This window comes from Cervus elaphus, chromosome 20 (assembly GCF_910594005.1).
Source record: "Cervus elaphus chromosome 20, mCerEla1.1, whole genome shotgun sequence".
Lineage (NCBI taxonomy): Eukaryota > Metazoa > Chordata > Mammalia > Artiodactyla > Cervidae > Cervus > Cervus elaphus.
This window is the reverse complement of record NC_057834.1, coordinates 113840299-113859046: the sequence shown is the minus strand read 5'-3', so window position 1 is coordinate 113859046 and position 18748 is coordinate 113840299. Positions and strand designations below refer to the sequence as shown.

At 44.7% G+C, this 18748-nt stretch overlaps 1 protein-coding gene across 3 annotated transcripts in view; it reads right to left on the bottom strand.

The window, feature by feature from the left end:
• LOC122677964 (enoyl-CoA hydratase domain-containing protein 2, mitochondrial) overlaps positions 1 to 16844 on the bottom strand; it is a 29881-nt gene extending 13037 nt beyond the window's left edge. Inside the window, exons 1-3 of one of the 3 annotated variants that reach the window (XM_043878308.1) lie at positions 16584 to 16844; positions 552 to 619; positions 398 to 485 (exon numbers count right to left, since the gene is read on the bottom strand). In XM_043878308.1, the coding sequence (XP_043734243.1) occupies positions 398 to 485; positions 552 to 619; positions 16584 to 16716 (289 nt within the window). In that variant the 5' untranslated portion in view covers positions 16717 to 16844. The remainder of the gene's footprint in view (positions 1 to 397; positions 486 to 551; positions 620 to 16583) is intronic. The other 2 variants (XM_043878306.1, XM_043878307.1) reach the window with 2 other exon arrangements.
• Positions 16845 to 18748: the final 1904 nt, after the last annotated feature.

Sequence of the window (18748 nt, the reverse complement as noted above, 5' to 3'; positions counted from 1 at the left end):
TCAGAGGGGTCAAGTTCTAACTGAATTCTCACTAGCTGTGTTGCTCTAAGCAAGGAATTGCCCCTCCGCGTTCCCATCTTTCAGTGGGAGTGAGTCCTGTGCTGTGGTCGCTTCAGTCATGTCCGACTCTGTGACCCTGTGGACTGTAGCCCGCCAGGCTCCTCTGCCCATGGGGATTCTGCAGGCGAGAATACTGGAGTGGGTTGCTATTTCCTCCCACCGGGAATCTTCCCATCCCAGGGATCTAACCAGTGTCTCCTGTGTCCACAAGTGGGTTCTTTACCACTAGTTACCTGGGAAGCCTGAGTCCTGTGCTAGAACAACCTAAATATTCCCTAAATGCAGGCCTGTGGGAGCCCTGCTGAGCCCCGGGTTGGGGGCAAGGAAGGGAACCCACCTGCACAGAACACACCCTTCACTCCACTCCTGAAGATCAGGACACGCACTTGCTGGTCCTCCCGAAGCTGGGCCAGAGCGTCCAGCAGCTGCAGAGAAGACCCGATCAGATAACTCCCATCTCAGCTCCAGCCCACCCTGGTGCCCACCCTTACCTGACTGACGAAGACGTTCCCCAGGGCATTGCGGGCGCTCGGTCTGTTCATCAGAATCTCAGCAATTCCTGCAGGGGACAGGGAAGCCTCGGGTGAGCCAGCTGCCCTGCTCACTCCTGGGCTGGGGCCTGGGATCTGGGCAGCCTCTACCCTTGATGAGCAGTGTGACCTGGGGCAAGGCACACACACTCAGGCCTCAGTTTTCCCATCCGTAAGATATGGCCAATAACCCTTGCCCTTTCTGCCTCATAGAAGTGGAAGGGCTTGAGAACCTCGGAGCACTATGGGGAGAGGGACAGGAATGACTGCCCCAGTGGTTCCTGCCTGCTTCTGCCATTGTGACACACACACACACACACACCCCTTCCTGAATTTCGTGCCTGCTTCTGCCATTGTCACACACACACACACCCCTCCTTGAATTTCATGCCTGCTTCTGCCATTGTCACACACACACACACACACACACACACACACACACATCCCTTCTTGAATTTCGTGATCTCTCTATGTTATTGTTTTCTCTACAGCCAGACTTCTCGAGTGAATGAGTTATGATAATACCACCACCCAGAAACTTCGTGTGCCCTGATTCATTCATTGCTCCCACATCCCCCCAAACGTAACAACTCTCCTGACTTTTTTTTCCTCCTGACTTTTTATGGTGATCACTTCCTTGCGTTTCTTTACAATTGTATCACACAGTTGGTCATCTCTAGACATTATAGTTTAGACTTGCTAATTAAAAAAGAAGACAACTCTTAGAAGCTTGTAAAAATACTTAGGTTCTGCCTCTAGCCCTATCTTTCGCTCAAAAGTTATTTATTAAAGAACCTGGGGTGGGACTTCCCTGGTGGTCCAGTGGCTAAGACTCCCTTAATGCAAGAAGCCTGGGTTCCATCTCTGGTCAGGGAACTAGACCCCACATGCTGCAACTAAGTTCCGAAATACTGCCACAAAGACTGGCACATCCAAAGAGAAAAAAAAGAACCTGGGGCATTTGACCTGTAAGGTTTCCTGCAGCATGGAATGTACTGATTGCACACTCACGGGGCACGTGAGCAGATGCCTCTGTCATCGGAATTTAGCAGCTAATCCAGAGGCTTGAGCACATTCACATTCTGTCCTCTTTGCAAGAGAATATCCTTTGCCCTACTCATGTGATATTCTTTCATGAGCACCAGTGAAACTTCTTGAAAGGGTTTTCCATATTCAGTTAATAATTTTCTCACCATCCATTCACTTAAGTCTTCTCTAGTCTAGCTCCCACTTCATCACTCCCCAGAAACTGTTCTCACCTAAGTGAGACCAGTGTAACCAGTGTAATCACATCACTAACTGAGGGACATATTTCCATCCTGCTCCTGGGCTCAGCTACAATTAACTCTCCTGCCCAAACACCTGCTCCTCCTTGAACATTTTCTGCCATGGCCTTTTTTTTTTTTAATGGACAGTTTTTTTTCAGAACAGTTTTAGGTTCACAGCAAAATGGAGTAGAAAGTGCTTCCCTGATGGCTCAGAAGGTAAAGAATATGCCTGCAATGCAGGAGACCTGGGTTCAATCCCTGGGTTTGGAAGACCCCCTGAAGAAGGAAGTGGCAACCCACTCCAGTATTCTTGCCTGGAGAATTCCATGGACAGAGGAGCCTGGCAGGCTACAGTCCATGGGATTGAAAAGAGTCAGACACGACTGAGAAAGTGTGAAGATTCCCATAAATGCTCTAGCCACTGCACGTGCATGGCTCCCTACCAGAGTGGGACATTTATTACCAAAGATTAACCTCCATGCATGTGTCATTATCACCCAACTTCCATGTTTACTTTAGGGTTCACTCTCAGGGTTGCATATGCTATGGGTTTTGACAAACACATAACAACATGTACCTGCCTGTGGTCCCACATTTTCCTGGCCTTCCTACCTCTCAGATGATGCCTCTGCACTTCTTTTCTAGGTTTTCTTCTACCCAATTTAAACATTCTTAATTCACTTATTCAACATATATCTGTAATAAATAAGTCTTGGGGATATAATATACAGCATGGTGACTAGAGTTAACAATATTTGAAAGTTGCTAAGACTGTACATCTTATAAGTTCCCTCACACACCCAAAAATGTGTGTGTGTGTGGTGATGGATCTTAATTACATTTACTGTGGCGATTATTTCATAATATATAGAAATACTGAACTGTTACATTGTATATGTGAAACAAATGAAACAAAGCAAAGGCTAACAAGAGTTTTGCCAAGAGAACGAACTGGTCATTACAAATACCCTCTTCCAAAAACACAAGAGAAGACTCTACAAGTGGACATCACCAGATGGTTAATACTGAAACTAGACTGATTAATATTCTTTGCAGACAGATGGAGCAGCTCTATACAGCTAGCAAAAACAAGACCAGGAGCTGACTGTGGCTCAGATCATGAACTTATTGAAAAATTCAGACGTGAATTGAAGGAAGTAGGGAAAACCACTAGACCATTAAGGTATGACATAAATCAAATCCCTTATCATTATACAGTGGAAGTGAAAATTAGATTCAAAGGATTAGATTTGATAGAGTGCCTGAAGAACTATGGATGGAGGATCGTTGACACTGTATCGGAGGCAGTGATAAAGGCCATCCCCAAGAAAAAGAAATGCAAAAAGGCAAAATGGTTGTCTGACAAGGCCTTACGAAAAGCTGAAAAAAGAAGAGAAGCTAAAGACAAAGAAGAAAAGGAAAGATAGACCCATTTGAATGCAGCGTTCCAAAGAATAGCAAGGAGAGAAAAGAAAGCCTTCCTCAGGGACCAATGCACAGAAATAGAGGAAAACAATAGAATGGGAAAGACTAGATATCTCTTCAAGAAAATTAGAGATACCAGGGGAAAATTTCATGCAAAGATGGGCACAATAAAGGACAGAAATGGTATGGACCTAACAGAAGCAGAAGATATTAAGAAGAGGTGGCAAGAATACACAGAAGACTCTACATAACCACGATGGTGTGATCACCCACCTAAAGCCAGACATCCTGGCATGTGAAGTCAAGTGGGCCTTAGGAAGCATCACTAGGAACAAAGCTAGTGGATGTGATGGAATTCCAGTTGAGCTATTTCAAATCCTCAAAGATGATGCTGTTAAAGTGCTGCTCTCAATATGTCAGCAAATTTGGAAAACTCAGCAGTGGCCACAGGACTGGAAAAGGTCAGTTTTCATTCCAATCCCAAAGAAAGGCAATGCCAAAGAATGTTCAAACTACTGCACAACTGTACTCATCTCACACACTAGCAGAGTAATGCTCAAAATTCTCCAAGCCAGGCTTCAGCATTACATGAGCTGTGAACTTCCAGATGTTCAAGCTGGTTTTACAAAAGGCAGAGGAACCAGAGATCAAATTGCCAACATCCATTGGATCACCAAAAAAGCAAGAGAGAGTTCCAGAAAAACATCTACTTCTGCTTTATTGACCACACCAAAGCCTTTTACTGCGTAGATCACAATAAACTGTGGAAAATTTTTAAAAGAGGTAGGAATTCCAGACCACCTTACCTGCCTCCTGAGAAATCTACATGCAGGTCAAGAAACAACAGTTAAAACTGGACATGGAACAACAGACTGGTTCCAAATCCAGAAAGGAGTATGTCAAGGCTGTATATTGTGCCCCTGCTTATTTAACTTATATGCAGAGTACATCATGAGAAACACTGTGCTGGATGAAGCACATGCTGGAATCAAGATTGCCGGGAGAAATATCAGTTACCTCGGATACACGGGTGACAGCATCCTTATGGCAGAAAGCAAACAAGAGCCTCTTGATGAAAGTGAAAGAGGAGAGTGAAGAAGTTGGCTTAAAACTCAACATTCAGAAAGCTAAGATCATGGCATCCGGCCCCATCACTTCTTGGCAAATAGATGGGGAAACAGTGGAAACAGTGACAGATGTTATTTTCTTGGGCTCCAAAATCACTGCAGATGGTGATTGCAGTCATGCAATTAAAAGACGCTTGCTCCTTGGAAGAAAAGTTATGACCAACTTAGACAGCATATTAAAAAGCAGAGACATTACTTTGCCAACAAAGATCCATCTAGTCAAAGCTATGGCTTTTCCAGTAGTCATGTATGGATGTGAGAGTTGGACCATAAAGAAAGCTGAACGCTGAAAAGTTCATCCTTTTGAACTGCAGTGTTGGAGAAGATTTTTGAGAGTCCCTTGGAGTGCAAGGAGATCCAACCAGTCCATCCTAAAGGAGATCAGTCCTGAATATTCATTGGAAGGAGTGATGCTGAAGCTGAAACTCTAATACTTTGGCCACTAATGCGAGGAACTGACTCATTGGAAAAGCCCCTGATGCTGGGAAAGATTGAAGGCGGGAAGAGAAGAGGAAGAGGGAGGATGAGATGGTTGGATGGCATCACCAACGAGATGGACATGAGTTTGAGCAAGCTCCAGGAGTTGGTGATGGACAGGGAAGCCTGGTGTGCGGTAGTGCATGGGGTCGCAAAGAATCGGACACGACTGAGCGACTGAACTGAACTGAACATCTGAAACTAGTATGTCAGTTGTATTTTGATTAAAAAACCCACTTCTTAACAAAAGAGAACCACACAAAAGAAGATATACAAATGACCACTAAGCACATGAAAAGATGTTTAATTTTATTAGCCTGAAATAAATGAGAATTTTAAAAAGCCTAGATATGACTGTATGACCAAATACAATGACTAAAACTAAGATCACAAAAAATAAAAGCCAACTGTTTGTTACTAAAGAACAACCCTGCATATCTAGTGAACAACTGACGTATAATAAATTGTGGGTATTATAAGGATATGTAACAATCCCTGTCTTCAAGGGACTGTTGCATTAGTGCTTGTAGCCTAATATAAGTAAATGATAATATGAGGTCATAAGTAAAATAAATACATAAAATACTATAGGATTATAACTGGCAGCTCATAGATGGAAGCATTTGAGCAAGGTGGAAATAGGTAAAAATTTTCATTTTCAGAGTGAGGTATAGTGGGAAAAATACTACATGTAAGAGACTACTCCATTTGAAAAATTATATTTTATCGAATGTGTTAATTTCTATTGTACAGCAAAGTGATTCAGTTATATACATATATATTCCTTTTCCTATTCTTTTCCATTATGATTTATCACGAGATGTTGAATATAGTTCCCTGTGTTATACAGTAGGACCTTGTTTATCGATTCTATATATAATAGTTTGCATCTGCTAACCCCAAACTCCTAATGCCTTCTTCCCCAACCTTTCCTTCCCCTTGGCTACCACAAGTCTGTTCTCTATGAGACTACTCAAGTAGTTGAAGTTCCTGAAAGGTCAGTCCAAGATCTCTTTATTCAGTCGTTTGTACAGTTATGTATTTAACACACACTGGCCTCTGTACTAAACATTGATGTCAGAGACTAGAGCAGACTCAGTCCCTGTCCTCTTAGATCCTACCGTCTAACAGAGGAGATCGACATTCAACAAGTAATTACTATTTGCGACAAGGACATGGGGGAAAAAAGACAGGAGGTTAGGGGTTTAGAGTGGGCAGAGGGGAGCCCTAGTGTAGAAGATCAGCAGTGACTTCCTGGGGGAAGAAGTGACCTTTCAGCTGAGAGCTGAGGAATGAATAGGAGTTGCCAGAGCAAAGTGTGCGTGTGTATTGGTGGGGAAAAGCCTATTTCAGACAGAGGGAGTGGCACAGAGGAGGGCCCTAAGTGTAGCAGAGCTGGGTCTTTAGTGTTTTTTGGCTGCACCTGAGAATTAAACCAACATAAAACAGATTAACAGGAGAAAAGCATATGAATTTGTTCAAGTTTTATGTAACACAGGACCCCTCAAAAGGAAATGAAGACCCCCCCAGAAATGGTAGGTCTACATGCTACGACAAACCTAGACGGTGTGTTGAAAAGAAGAAACATTACTCTGCTAACAAAAGTCTGTATAGTCAAGGCTATGGTCTTCCTAGTGGTCATGGATGGTTGTAAGAGTGTAAAAGACTGACCTTTTAGTGTCTTTACAGTGGATTGTAAAGAAGGTAGAGTGCCAAAGACTGTGCCAAATACCTTCGAACTGTGGTGCTGGAGAAGAGTCCTGAGAGTCCCTTGGACAGCAAGGAGATCAAACCAGTCAATCTTAAGGGAAATCAACCCTGAATACTCATTGGAAGGACTGATGCTGAAGCGGAAGCTCCAGTGTTTTGGTCACCTGATGTGAACAACTGACTCTTTGGAAAAGTCCCTGATGCTGGGAAAGATCGAGGGCAGAAGGAAAAGAGGGCGTCAAGGATGAGATGGCTGGATGGCATCATCCATGTAATGAATATGAACTTGGGCAAACTCTGGGAGATGGTGAGGGACAGGGAGGCCTGGTGTGCTGCAGTCCATGGGGTCGCGAGGAGATGGACACAACTGAGTTGACACAACAACAAACAACACGCTTTTACAGTAGGCTGAAGGCAGAGCAGCAACTGTGGCAAAGTTAACTATGTGGGAGGCTATAGGAAGATAAGGCCTGTTTCTATACAGTTGTCTGTTCACATTTGTCTGTTTCAACACACTTGTCTGTTTGTACAGGATTCTCTTGGCTTCAACTCCCTGTTGAAGAATGTTTTTTTTATCTCCAGTTTGAGGAAGGGCATTTTTCAAATGGGAGTTTTTATCTTCTGTTTTCAGTAAGAAAAAGGGAGAAGCATGCCCTTCTTGCATCTGCTGTTTATTTCAAGCGGCTTTAGCTCAAAAATATCCCTATGCCAATGTAGCATATTTCCTGGAGGGGGGAGGGGGGGCACCTTTTAGTGTCTTCCAGAACTGGAGGAGTTCAGAGGAAAGGGAGAGCCCCGTGAGGCGTGACAGGAGAGTCAGGAGGGCTGCGCTTGCTCGTCTGCCCCTTCTCCTTCTTCCTGCTTCTCATGTGCTTGCCTCCTGTACACGCAGGACTGCCCCGCACACCCAGCCTGCTCTCCTCTGAGCTCCAAGCCTGAATATATCCTGCTGCTCACTTGACATCTAGACCAACATGTCAAAAAATGATCAGTCTTTCTTCTGCTCCTTCGGTGAGTGAATGACATATCAACTTGGAGGTCTTGTTGCCTCTGTTTTTCTGACACTTGAAGTTTACTCCATGTCCGAGGCAGACAATCCAACCTCGTGGATCTCAGACCTTTCAGCTCACACCCCGCCCTCCTGCAGCCATAAGCAGGTGGGCTCTCTCTTCTATTACATGAATATGCCCCAACCGGCCCACTGTCCTCAGCTCTGCCTCCCCTTCTCCTTCCACATTCATTCCCTCATTTGGGTCAAAGTCATCTTTCTAACCCAGATCTGACCATATTCTTCTTGCTTCCCTTTTCATCAGCATTCAGTCTAAATCCTTATTACCACCCAAAAGACTCCCTGCAATCTGGCCTTTGTACATCCCTCTGGCCTCATGTGCCAAATCAGGGCCAGGTGTGGGGAACAGAGACCGACTCTAGGCAGAGGCTCAAATACTCTTATGCCTTCTCGGTTGTTTCCCCTCCTGTAAAATGTCAGGATGGATTAGAGGAGTGTGTTCACCAATCCTTTGGTCTTCAAAGGCCTCTTGTTCTTTTCTCTCAGTGTACCTAGCTTTGTGGAACAAGCAGAATTCATTAAGATGTTGTTCTCAGTGTGAGCTGATCTGAGACACCCAGAAGGGCCAGTGAAAGTTCTGGTGCTCTCAAGGGAAAGGATTTACAGCCACAGTTAGAGAACTGTGGTCTGGGACAGAGAACTGTAACATGCAGTCTAGAAGGCTTCGTTAGCCTCCCTGGAAACCTTCATAGAACTCTTTGAGCCCCGCAGGCCTGGAGGTCCCACCGAGGAACTCAGATGTCCCAAAGGTCCTCCTCTCCAGAAAAGAAAATGTTGCAACCTGGGGAAGGGAAACTGGTGGATACAGAGGAACTACATCAGAAGGGTTGAGGAGAACAGTCTAGGTCCAAGGCCACTGTGGCAGATAGACTTTAGAGTGGCCCCAGTGTTGATATCCTGAATAATCCCCTTCCCTTGATTGTGGGCAGAACCTGTGAATTGCTTCTAACCAAGAGAACACAGGTAAGGTCATAAAAGATCACTTCTAAGATTAGGTCCAATTATATGACAAAGATAATGAGATGTCACTTTTGTGATTAGTTTATAATGTATACAAGACCCTGTATTGGACTTCCCTGGTGGTCCACTGGTAAAAGAATCTGCCTGCCAATGCAGAGGAAGTGGGTTCATTTCCTGACCCAGGAAGATTCCACACACCGCAGGGCAATTAAACTAATTCACCACAACTATGGCCTGGACCCTTAAACCTGCGAGCCACAACTGTTGAATTCTGTGTGCACTAGAGCCCAAGCTCTACAACAAGAAGCCAATGCAATGAGAAGCCTGCACATGGCAACTAGAGAGTAGCCCCTGCTCACTGCAACTAGAGAAAGCCTTCATGCAGGAAGAACCAGAGCAGCCAAAAATAAATAAAATTTACAAAGACTGTATTACTAGCACACACTAGAGAAACTAGTGGGCCCATGGATACGGTCCTGTGGCAGGGTCCTGTGGGCAGCCTCTAGGAGCTCAGAGTGGCCCCTGGCCAACAGGAAGAAAACAGGACTTCAGTACTACAACAACAGGATATGAATTCTGTCAATAGCCTGAGGAACCTGGAGGCAGATCCATCCCCAGTTGAACCTATGATGAGAGACCATAGCTTCTGCCAACTCCGGGATTGCAGCCTGCTAAAACCCTGAAGCAGAGAACCCAGCAAAATTATGCCTGGACTTCTGACCTATGGAAAATATGAGATAATAAATGTATGCTATTTTAAGCAACAGAGTCTGTGGTAATTTGTTATGTGGCAATAGAAAACAAATATAGTCATGACATCCTGGGATTGAAGGGACTTTCCTCTCTTCTTCACTTTCCTGTTCTGTCTTTCCTTTTTCTCTGGCTAACTCTCTCCCATATTTCATCTCTAGCTCCCTCTTGCAGAATGCAAATATGGTGCTCGGCTGAAATCACAACTCAGTCACATACCAGCTCCATGGCCTTGGACAAGTTACTTTATCCTTCTGACCTTCACTTTCCTGATCTATAAATAGAAATACTAAAAAGGTTGTAATTAAGATTAAAAGAGATAATGTCCATAAGTGCATAACCAGAGTTTATGGGCACTTAGAGCAGGGAAAATGCACAGAAGCTGGTGAAAGTCTGGGACCCAATATGAGGTGTGAGCTCTAAGCTGGGAGACCTAAGGAGCCAGACAGCGTGTCTTTGGCTTTCATTCATTCACCTGACAATGTTCAACTTGTACTACCACATGCCAGGCCCTGCAGAAATAAGAGAGCTCAGCCGTGGTCCCTGACTTCTTAGTTGACACCCTGTTCTGGGAACATTGCCCTTGCTGGACCCCAGTAATAATGATGGGTTTGCATTGCACCCTCTCTACTCTTATCAGACTCCCGTGATGGTTTGATTTGCTTAGCAGAAGACCTAGAATCACATCTATCTGGATGGTCTGGATCACACAGTGATGTGGGTGGGAGTCGATAGAAACCACTGGAAGGTCATGTGTGTATGTGTGCTCAGTTGCTCAGTAGTGTCTGACTCTTTGTAACCCTATGGACTGTAGCCTGCAAGGCTCCTCTGTCCATGGGATTCTCAAGGCAAGAATACTGGAGTGGCGTTGCCATTCCCTTCTCCAGGGGATCTTCCTGACCCAGGGATCAAACCCAAGTCTCCCGTGTCTCCTGCACTGGCAGATTCTTTTACTACTGAGTTGTGTGGGAAGCCTTAATAATCCCTTAGTATATAGAGGGGAAAACTGAGGCTCAGAAAAGAAGAGAATGTGCCAAAGTTACTAGGTGGACCCAGCTAGCAATCCTCACCCTCAGAGTTAACAAGTGATGAGGAAGACTAGTCCAGACAGAAGGAATGCCAAAGGACAAGGGTGGGGGAAGAGGGTGTAATTCCTAAGTGGTTTACAAAGGTAGAGAGGGAGGAGAGGACCCAAGTCAGGGGCATAGTTAGAAGAAAACACTTAACTGGGATGGCTTAAAATGAACAAACCCATGATAGGAGAGATAAAGTGACATGGTCAGGTTGTGGTGGAGAACCTTCACTACTCAGCTAAGGAGCTGGAGTAAAGCCATAAGAGTGAGGAATGGTTAACGAGCTAATCTCATTTTCAAAGACAACAGGCACAATGTGACAATGCTCTGGTGCTATCACGCCAAGTGGAAGACAGAACTGGTGACTTCTAAGGAGGATGGTGGAATGGTCTCCTGTGTGTGGGTCTCCTCCTCATGCCTCCTCCACTGCCTCTTCTCGGTTTCCTTATCTCCTTCCTTCTAGGACATTCTGTATGCCCTCTGGCAAGGGCAGAAGCTTAATCTCCTGACACTTAATGTTCAGTGGCTCAGTCATTTCTGACTTTGTGACCCCACTGACTGCAGCACTCCAGGCTTCCCTGTCTTTCATCATCTAGAGTTTGCTCAAACTCATGTCCATTGAGTTGATCATGCCATCCAACCATCTTATCCTCTGTCTCCCCTTCTCCTCCATCTTTCCCAGCATCAGGATGTTTTCCAGTGAGTCTTCTTTGCATCAGGTGGCCGAAGTATTGGAGCTTCAGGTTCAGCATCAGTCCTTCCAATGGATATTCCAGGTTGATTTCCTTTAGGGTTGACTGGTTTGATCTCCTTGCTGTCCAAGGGACTCTCAAGAGTCTTCTCCAGCACCACAGTTTGAAAGCATCAATTCTTCCGCACTCAGACTTCTTCGAGGGCTTCCCTGGTGGTTCAGGGCCTTCCGTGGTGGTTCAGATGGTAAAGAATCTGCCTGCAATGAGGGAGACCTGGGTTCGCTCCATGGGTTGGGAAGATCCCCTGGAGTAAGGCATGGCAACCTACTCCGGTATTCTTGCCTGGAGAATCCCCATGGACAGAGGAGCTTGGTGGGCTACAGTCTATGGGGTTGAAAAGAGTCAGACACGACTGAGTGACTAAGCACACAGCACAGCTGCTGGTTCAGACAGTAAAGAATCTGCCTGGAATGAAGGAGACTTGGGATTGATCCTCGGGTCAGGAAGGGGCTGGCGAAGCAAATGGCAACCCACTCTGGTTATCTTACCTGAAGAACTCCATGGACAGAGGAGCCTGGTGGGCTACAGACTTTGGAGTCACAAAGAGTGAGACACGACAGACTGACTAACACATTGCAGCCTTCTTTATGGTCCAATTCTCATATCCCTACATGACTACTGGAAAAACTATAGTTGATTATGTGGACCTTTCTCAGCAAAGTGATGTCTCTGCTTTTTAATATGCTGTCTAGGTTGGTCATAGCTTTTCTTCCAAGGAGCAAGCATCTTTTAATTGCATGGTTGCAGTCACCATCTTCAGTGATTTTGGAGCCCAAGAAAATAACATCTGTCACTATTTCCATTGTTTCCCCATCTATTTCCCATGAAGTGATGGGACCAGAGGCCATGAACTCAGTTTTTTCAATGTTGAGTTTTAAGCCAGCTTTTTCACCCTCCTCTTTCACGTTCATCAAGAAGCACTTTAGTTCCTCTTCACTTTCTGCCATAAGAGTGGTATCATATGCATATCCGAGGTTATTGATATTTCTCCCAGCAATCTTGATTCCAGCTTGTGCTTCATCCAGCCCGGCATTTCACATCTGTACTCGGCATATAAGTTAAATAAACAAGGTGACAATATATAGCCTTGATATACTCCTTTCCCAATTTGGAACTAGTCCAGCTCCATGTCCAGTTCTAACTGTTGCTTCTTGACCTGCATATAGATTTCTCAGGAGGCAGGTCAGATGGTGTGGTATTCCCACCTCTTTAAGAATTCTCCAGTTTGTTGTGATCCACACAGTTAAAGGCTTTGACTTAGTCAATGAAGCAGAAGTAGATGTTTTTCTGGAACTCCCTTGCTTTTTTGATGATCCAATGGATATTGGCAATTTGATCGCTGGTTCCTCTCCCTTTTCTAAATCCAGCTAGAATACCTGGAAGTTCTCGGTTCATATACTGTTGAAGTCTTGCTTGGAGAATTTTGAGCATTACTTTGCTACCATGTGAGATGAGTGCAATTGTGTGGTAGTTTGAACATTCTTTGGCATTGCCTTTCTTTGGGATCGGAATGAAAGCAGTCCTTTTCCAGTCCTGTGGCCACTGCTGAGTTTTCCAAATTTGCTGGCATCTTCAGTGCAGCACTTTAACAATATCATCCTTTAAGATTTGAAATAGCTCAGCTGGAATTCCATCATCTCCACTAGCTTTGTTCGTAGTAATGCTTCTTAAGGCCCACTTGACTTCATTTTCCAGGATATCTGGCCCTAGGTGAGTGACCACACCATCGAGATTATCTGGGTCATTAAGACCTTGTACAGTTCTTCTGTGTATTCTTGCCACTTCTCCCCATGTCGTCTGCTTCTGCTAGGTCTTTACCATTTCTGTCCTTTATTGTGCCTATCTTTGCATGAAATGTTCCCTTGGTATCTCTAATTTTCTTGAAGAGATCTTTAGTTTTTCCTATTCTATTGTTTTCCTCTATTTCTTTGCATTGTTAACTTAATTTTTAAATTTTATTTATTTATTTATTTTCATTTATTTTTATTAGTTGGAGGCTAATAACTTAACAATATTGAGGTGGTTTTTGCCATACATTGACATGAATCAGCCATGGATTTACATGTGTTCCCTATCCTGATCCCCCCTCCCACCTCCCTCCCCATCCCATCCCTCTGGGTTTTCCCAGTGCACCAGCCCTGAGCACTTGTCTCATGCATCCAACCTGGGCTGGCAATCTGTTTCACACTTGATAGTATACTTGTTTCAATGCTATTCTCTCAGAACATCCCACCCTCGCCTTTTCCCACAGAGTCCAAAAGTCTGTTCTATACATCTGTGTCTCTTTTTCTGTCTTGCATATAGGGTTATCATTACCATCTTTTTAAATTCCATATATATGTGTTAGTATACTGTATTGGTCTTTATCTTTCTGGCTTACTTCACTCTGTATGATGGGCTCCAGTTTCATCCATCTCATTAGAACTGATTCAAATGTATTCTTTTTAATGGCATTGTTAACTTAAGAAGGCTTTCTTATCTCTCCTTGCTATTCTCTGGAACTCTGCATCCAGATGGGTACATCTTTCCTTTTCTCCTTTGCTTTTTGCTTCTCTTCTTTTCTCAGCTACTTGTAAGGCCTCCTCAGACAACCATTTTACCTTTTTCTATTTCTTTTTCTTGGGGATGGTTTTGATCACCACCTCCTGTACTGTGTTACAAACCTCCATCCATAGTTCCCCAGGCACTCTGCCTATCAGATCTAATCTCTTGAATCTATTTCTCACTTCCACTGTATAATCATAAGGGATTTGACTTAGGTTATACCTGAATGGCCTAGTGGTTTTCCCTACTTTCTTCAATTTAATTCTGAATTTTGCAATAAGGAGTTCATGATCTGATTCAAGGTCAGCTCCTGTCTTTTCTTCTTTTTTTTCTGACTGTATAGAGAGTCTTCATCTTTGGTTGCAAACAGTATAATCAGTCTGATTTCTGTAGTGGCCATCTGGTGATGTCCACGTGGAGAGTCAGCTCTTGTGTTGTTGAAATAGGGTGTTTGCTATGACCAGTGCATTCTCTTGGCAAAACACTGTTAGCCTTTGGGCTGCTTCATTTTGTACTCTAAGGTCAAACCTGCCTGTTACTCCAGGTATCTCTTGATTTCCTACTTCAGTCCCCTATGAGGAAAAGGACATCTTTTTTTGGTGTTAGTTCTAGAAGGTCATGTAGGTCTTCATAGAACTGTTCAACTTCTTTGGCATTAGTGGTTGGGTCACAGACTTGGATTACTGTGATACTTGTTATCTCTGGATAAAAAGTTCTCCTATCTACAAATGAGCCATGATAATTTTTCAACTAATGTACAAGTCTGTGTTCTTAGTCCCTGAATTACTAGAAGAATAGTGATGTCCATTAATAGTTGAGAACACAGGTTTTAAAATCAGACCTGGTTCATGTAGCTTAAACTCTCTTTCCTCGGTTTATTGATCTGTAAAGTTGGGAGAATAATTATAGCTATTTTAAGGCAAACACTGTAGCCCGTTTGGCAGTCAACAAAGAGTGAGAGCAACTGGGGTATTCTCTAATGCTAGCCATCCCACCTGGCCAGAGAATTCTCACCAAGTGAGGTAGTTGGACACCAGAAGCCCCTTCATGTCCGTCAAAAGTGGGGGATGTAGGTAGGGAACAGTATACAGTATCACGGAGCAAGGAACAGTTCTTCAACAGCTCTTCAACTTAGTATCAAGCAAGAGAAAAGAAGAAATATGAGATGCCTAGAGCAATACAATCTGTGTAAACTAAAACTTGTACACAATGCTATTTTAAATGCGGAGAAGTTTAGAGGGGTTGGACCTGGCGAGAAAGTAAAGACAAGAGGATCTTGCCCAGCTGGTGACATACGGCAGACAGGGGAATGCCACTGAATGCAAAGTCCAATCACTGCCCTTTGCCCGCCTTCACAAATAACACTACTCCCAAACAGAAATAAAACAAAATATAACACGACCAAGAAAACACAACACAAGGCTCAATCAAGGTGTTCTTGCCAGTGACTGCTGTGAACTTTCCTTTGAGTCAGCAGGACTCCAAACTCCAGCAGCAGCTGCAGGGCAATTGCACAGCGGGGCGCCAAGCCCTCCTCAAGGCCTCTCTTTTCTCCCCTCCCCTCCTTTCTCCCGCCCCCCTCCCCTCTCCTCAGCTCCTCCTTTCCAGGAGGCGGACGCCCTAAGCCAAATTGGAATTGGCTCGGCTGCCCCAGCCCACTGGAACCTTGCCAGGATGCTCAGCCTGCGAGGAAAATCAGGCATTTTAAAGCTCTAGTCGGGGGTGGGCTTGCTGGCACTTAGTTCTACCCTTGAACGAGTCCCTTCTCTTTCCTCACAGCCCCCAGGCCACTAAATCTGGGGCTGAAGGGACCAATATTGACGCAGAATCCCTTCACAATTACGGTGGGGGAGGCAGGTAAGGTGGTCACCTACCAAAGGATTTAGGCCCAGGGAACCTCTACTGGGATGCAGGAACTTTGGGGTCCAATCCTCAAACACACTGAGCAACCTACCTCCCTCTTACTGGTTTTGGGGTAGGAGATAGACGGGCCCCTGGGCCAGACAGCTGGTGTTTTGTCAGTGGAGTAGAACTGAAGCTTCTCACCCAGACCCGCCAAGGACAAAGCTAGTGTCAGTAAATGAGCTCTGCTGGAATAAAGAGGTAAGATGATCACCCCTGAGGTCAAGAAAAATGTCCTTGTCTACACATGTGCAGGAAGGCTTTCTAGGGATCAAAAAGGGCGGGGTTGCCACCCTATAGTAAGCATGGACACACCCTCATAGGTTTTTGCAGTGGGATCCATCTTAGCAAAGATGCCCAAAAAAGTTGCCCAGGCATATTGGGAAGGTCCTAGGACCAGTCAGGTGTGAAGAAACAAGATAATTTGCCATATATAAACACCCAGAGGCTGTCTTTATGAGTGATTTAACTCACCTCTTTACTGGCCTCCTCCTCCTTAGAGAGGCCCAGATACCCTTTCTCTCTGGGTGTGTATTTCTGCCTGGCTTTTCTGACTTAAATATAACTGCTTCCCTGTGTACTCTCCCATATGTTGTGCTGTGTCTGTAATAATAAACTTTGTACCTGTTTTTACAGTCTTTGCCTCCTTGAAACATTCTTGTTTTCAAATGCCTGCTTTCCTTCTAGCCTCTCCCAGCTGGTGGTCTAGCAGCTAGGATTCCTGGTTTTCATCCAGGCTACCCAGGTTCAATTTCTGGGTAGGGAACTAAGTTCTCTCTCAGGACCACTCACTGCTTTCTCTCTCTGAGATCAGCGTCAGTCTGCCTCCCTGTAGTGGGAGCACTGGCCATGGGTCCGTACAGGGCAACAGCACCAGGCCTGCCTCTCAGCCAGCAGGAGCTCACCCCAGCCGCCTTCCGGGCTCTCGGCACTTACCCCGGTCTGGACCCGCCAGAGCGCACACCTGGATCTCCCGGCCTGCAGCCCCGGGGTTGGAGGAGCAGCCGCGGGTCTCAAGCGGCCTCCAGGGGCGCGGAAAGCGCAGGGTGCTGGTCAGGGCGCGCAGCATTGGGGCCTAATCTGGGAACGGGCCACCCTGCACCACCGCCTCCCGCTGAAAGCTCGCCGCTCTGCTCCAGGCCTTGACAAACTGCTCCTCCTATGGGCTGAGAGCCCTGCGCGGCTCCCTGAGCCCGTAGGAAACCGGAAGACACGGGTAAGGAGAAAGCCCGGCTCTGCTGGTGTGCTTTTGAACAAGGCTGCCAATCTTAAGTGCCAAAATTTTAATCTGTAAAGCGCGGGTAATAAAAGTGATAAGTGCCAAAGATACAGAAAGCCGTGTGAGAGTAGTGAGAACAGATTTTAATCAGTAATACACTGTTGCAAGAGAAATGTCCAGCATGAACTCTTAACATAGTTTCTAACAGCTCAAGGACACATCCCTAGGATGACTCTAGCCCCTTTTAAAGTGCCTGCCTGAGAAAACTCAAGACTGCCAAAAGAAATTAGTTTGTTCCAGCCAAGACCTGAAGGTAAGACTCCTATCTCCCAGTCTCTGAGGGAGCCTAAGCTTGCATAAGGGACAGCAAACCTAGAATAGTTCCATGTGAACTAATCCCGCTCTGCGTATTTTGAAAGTTTTCACTTCCCTGACTGTACACAGTCCTGGCTCACCCACCTCCCTATTCCTTCATTCTCCTTGTAAAATCTGTTCTCACTACTTTCGGGGAGGCTGAAGCCTAGTAGAAAAGAGGGCTCAGAGGACCCTGGCTAGAGTCTGGTGATAGAATCTTTTCTTTTTTTAATTGGAGGCTAATTACTTTACAATATTGTGGTGGGTTTTGCCATACACTGACATGAATCAGCCATAGGTGTACATGTGTTCCCCATCCTGAACCTCCCTCCCACTTCCCTCCCCATCCCATCCCTCTGGGTCATCCTAGTGCACCAGCCCTGAGCACCCTGTATCATGCATCCAACCTGGACTGGTGATCTATTTCACATATGATAATATGTATGTTTCAATGCTATTCTCTCAAATCATCCCACCCTCGCCTTCTCCCACAGAGTCTCCAAAAGTCTGTTCTTTACATCTGTGTCTCTTTCACTGTCTCGCATATAGGCTCATAGTTACCATCTTTCTAAATTCCATATATATGTGTTAATATACTGTATTGGTGTTTTTCTTTCTGACTTACTTCACTCTGTATAATAGGCTCCAGTTTCATCCATCTCATTAGAACTGATTCAAATGCACTGTTTTTAATAGCTGAGTAATAGTCCATTGTGTATATGTACCACAGCTTTCTTATCCATTTGTCTGCCAATGGACATCTAGGTTGCTTCCATGTCCTGGCTATTGTAAACAGTGCTGCGATGAACGTTGGGGTACATGTCTCTCTTTCAATTCTGGTTTCCTTGGTGTGTACACCCAGCAGTGGGATTGCTGGGTCGTATGGCAGTTCTATTTCCAGTTTTTTAAGGAATCTCCTCACTGTTCTCCATAGTGGCTGTACTAGTTTGCATTCCCACCAACAGTGTAAGAGGGTCCCTTTTTCTCTGCACTCTCTCTAGTCTTTATTGTTTGTAGACTTTTTGATAGCAGCCATTCTGACCAGCGTGAGATGGTACCTCATTGTGGTTTTGATTTGCATTTATCTGATAATGAGTGATGTTGAGCATCTTTTCATGTGTTTGTTAGCAGTTAAACTGTATTATTCATTGATTTGTTATGTCTTTATAGGTTGCATAACCATAACCACTCCCTCATTCTAGAATATTTTCATCATTCTAACGGGAAACACTATCCAGCTGGCAGACATTTTCCATTTCCCCCTTCATTTGACTCTGGCATCCACTCCTCTATTTTCTGTCTTTAGAGAATTACCTAGGCTGCGACATATTCATTCACATGAACAGAATAATGCAATATGCAGCCTTTTATGCCTGGCTTCTTTTAATTAACATGATCTTTTCAGAGTTATGGCATGTTATAGCATGTATCAGAACTCCATTCATTTGATGGCTGAATAATATTGCATTGCATGTTTTATTTATTCGATCACCAGTTGATGAACATTTGAGTCATTTCAACACTTTTT